Genomic DNA, 3518 nt, shown 5'->3' with positions numbered 1-3518 from the left:
ACGATTATAGTATTGAATCAAACATCGATTACTCAAAAATAAAATCTTTATTTCTTCACGTATAGGTAAATTGTGAGATGCATTCCATCGATTACGCAAAATAAATATTTTTTAATATTTTTAAGCAATAATTGAAAGGTAACAAACTTAAACAAATATGAAATCGACGATAAATATATAGTTTTTGATAATCTTGACAAATTTTATTATAACAAAAATTAACCAAAATCATATAAATAATTTAAAATAAGTTGATATGAACTAATAATACATTCCAGGTGAAAGAACTAATAAATGATTGTCTCGTTCTTGAGCAGTCGAGGAAATCTGGAATACAAATGCACTAAGAATAGCACCAGCAGCCTATGCCATACAGCTCCTCGTGAGATTACTTATTGTCGACAATATCAGCGCATCTTGTAGGACTGAACTCTCGAAACCACACAACGTCGACCGTTCAATGAATATTTCACCATTATATCGACGTCTCTCGGGTTCTTCTTGTTTGGTGCAACAGTCATGCTCCCAACTATTGCCTCCCCTTCGCAAATGGTTAGCACATCCTCTAGGTAAAGGACTGTTTGCTTCCAGTGTGTAGCTCGCGATTTCGGCCCTGTATTTTGTTTTTTATTCCAAGTCATACATGGAAAACACGGACATGAGATTTGAGCAGATGCGTTGTTGTAATGTTGGGGGTAAAAGTGATGCATAGAATGAAATGGAAATGCAGAAGAAAGAAGAGTTATAAACCTGTGGAGAAGCCCATCAACTTGTGGCACTTGGTAAATGATACATCGAAGTAAGCAACGAAAGCATGGATGTAATCGTCACGTTGTGCAACGAGCTTAAAAGATGCAGTGAAAGAAGCATCACCAGGAGCCATCTTGGAGATATCCATCGTCTGAACATAGCAGATGAGTTCCAAAGACAATAAGCCAGGGAATTTCAGGCAGGCATATATACAATGACATATGGTTATACATGGGTAAAAACTTCTGCTATTTATTCTCACCTTGAGAAGGTGGCTATTTGTCACAATTTGATTCTGGTCAACTGTGTCCACAAGAGGTTCCATCATAGCTTGTTTTTTGATGCAACTCATGTCAAACCCATAAACATTATTCCAAACTGTAACGAGGATAGGTCATGGAGAGAAGATGTGCAATATAAGAATATGATAACTAAATTGCAAAGAACCACAATAGAAAAACTGATTGAAAGCACATAACTACTTATGAACTCGAATACAAAGAATAATATCAAAGGATTAGTCTATAATGCTCACATTCGATCTTGTCATCTTTGTAATCTGCATCCTCAATTGCTGTCAGGTATAGAGAAGCCTTATCAGGTAGCACAACACCATCGTTGACCTGGCACAGGCAACAGAATAAGAAAACTGAATGAGAAAACAAATGCAGCATATAGGGAATCAACAAAATCTTGCTTTCAAGAGCAAAACAATAAACTTAAGGTCCACTCGGCCACCTCATAAATGAATCATTAAGGGACTTTTGAGTACAAAAAATAATCACATAAGTACATCTCTATATCAGCAGCCATGAAAACATATCAAATAGGAGACTTTAGAAGTACCAATAGAAGCAGCAACTTACGAGCCATTTATCACGAGCATATAACACTGTATTCAACATATTCTCAAACACCAAAAAGTAACCCATCCACTCTGATATAATTATATCTACTTTGGCAACAGGAAGCTCAATCTCTTCAATCTTTCCCTTCAAAACTGTAACAACTGTAACATAAAATAATTATCGTGTAAACAGTAGTCTGAAATAGAGGAATCAATACGATAAGACACAACGAATTTTAGTAAACCCCCACCATCAGACAAGCCATTTGTTTCAACAATTTGTTTAGCCATGTCAGCCATCTGAGAGCACTCAACCTAGGAATGGAAAAATATTAACCACAGTAAGCAAACTTGGGATGAACACTAAGAATGAAATAAATGCACGCCAGAGAGAGATTAACAACAGATAAAACGAAAATACATAAACATATAAAACACAGAAACACATACTGCATAAACATGTGCAGCCCCTGCCTTCGCACAAAACAAGGACAAAATTCCAGTTCCAGCTCCCACATCAAGAACTACTTTGTTCTTGAACAGAAATTTATTCTGATAAATAACGTTTTGATATGTCTTAGTTCGCACTCCATCCTTCAGCATTTCCTGAAATACAGGGACAAAATGATCATTGTTTCCAGAAAGTCAGCATGACATATTATTTCGTGGTCAGTTCAAATAAACTGAACAATTACACAGCCGAGTCTTCATTTACAGACGTTCAACATCCAATATATCAGAAGGCAATTGTACCACAGCAAAACTATTTTATCAATAACTGAAAATAACCAAGCAAGACAATGCGTGGCGTTGAATTGTCCAAGTCCAGCACACTTACTTCATGAATTCCTGCATATGAAAAAAAAATGAAGAAAACAAATCAAAATAAGCTTCAAAGAACGTATTAGCTGAACATAAAATAGTATGAAGCGTCAATATACACGTGCTAAATCGCTTAATTTATTAAACGTATAAGATGTAATAAGAATAACTAGAGCTTCAATAGCTTAGATATAACCAAACTATGGAGCCGATCAAGCTCTAATTTTTGCGAAGATTGAAACTTTCTTCCCTCATGCGAAGCTTCCTCACAGGCAAAGTTAATGCCAACACTAAAAAAATCCTCACTTTCCCCTAGTTTTCTAATCGTAAGACAAACATCCAAGCATTAATGAATCTTAAACAAAATAAGAGGAATAACATACCGAAATGAGAGTACGAGTCGAAGTAATAATCAGCACTGGTTTTATCATCACTATCTACCAAGGAGACTTCGGGCTCTCCCATGGAGACATCTTCAGTAGCTTTATCAACCGCGAGAACTGATTCGTCGAGATTGGAGCTGTCGGTAGCGACTGCATCGTCTTCGGCGTCTTGGAATCGAATCTTGGTTCCTTCGAATTGGTTCGAAGAGTTTGTGGAGGTCTGAGCCGTGTTGCTTCCTTTGCGGCGACCCATCCTTCTTAGGGACGGTGATTTAGGGTTTAGCGGAGGACAGTGGGCGAAGGTTAGGGTTTTTGTGAGGGCTTTTCTGCTTTGTATCGGCGAGAAAGGTGGGGTCCACTCAAGCCCATCGAACTTTGCTTTGAGTTTAAAATATTATATTATTATTGGTTGGCGTCTGGTCGGTAGATTTTTCATAGGGACGGAAGTAGTTGATTTTCCAAAAGAAAAGGGCATTAATTTACCAAATATTTCCAAACTATTATGTAAATTTTAAATTGGTCTTCAAGTTTTATATTGTTACTTTCAAGTTTTCATAATTATATTATTGTATTAATTATGTTATGCCATTTGCTTATGCACTCGTTCTAGCATTAAATGGCAATGCAACTCAAATCATACATGTGTTCATCAATTAAGTTTTAAAATTTTTGTGCATCAGTTGTTTAAAATATTAGTATTCTATGAACCACATTCT

At 36.3% G+C, this 3518-nt stretch overlaps 1 protein-coding gene across 1 annotated transcript; it reads right to left on the bottom strand.

The window, feature by feature from the left end:
• Positions 1–297: 297 nt before the first annotated feature.
• LOC120124137 (protein arginine N-methyltransferase 1.1-like) lies at positions 298–3173 on the bottom strand. Its single transcript, XM_039142872.1, has 9 exons — positions 2803–3173; positions 2436–2446; positions 2048–2203; positions 1849–1912; positions 1617–1759; positions 1286–1373; positions 1013–1128; positions 751–901; positions 298–613 (listed from the first exon to the last, which is right to left on the bottom strand). The coding sequence occupies exons 1-9, from the start codon at positions 3053–3055 to the stop codon at positions 408–410; spliced, it is 1188 nt and encodes a 395-aa protein (XP_038998803.1). The 5' UTR covers positions 3056–3173; the 3' UTR covers positions 298–407.
• Positions 3174–3518: the final 345 nt, after the last annotated feature.

This window comes from Hibiscus syriacus, unplaced genomic scaffold (genome assembly GCF_006381635.1).
Source record: "Hibiscus syriacus cultivar Baekdansim isolate YM2019G1 unplaced genomic scaffold, ASM638163v2 tig00110415_pilon, whole genome shotgun sequence".
Classification (NCBI taxonomy): Eukaryota; Viridiplantae; Streptophyta; class Magnoliopsida; order Malvales; family Malvaceae; genus Hibiscus; species Hibiscus syriacus.
The sequence above is the reverse complement of the archived record's forward strand: the minus strand, read 5'-3'. Positions and strand labels throughout refer to the sequence as shown.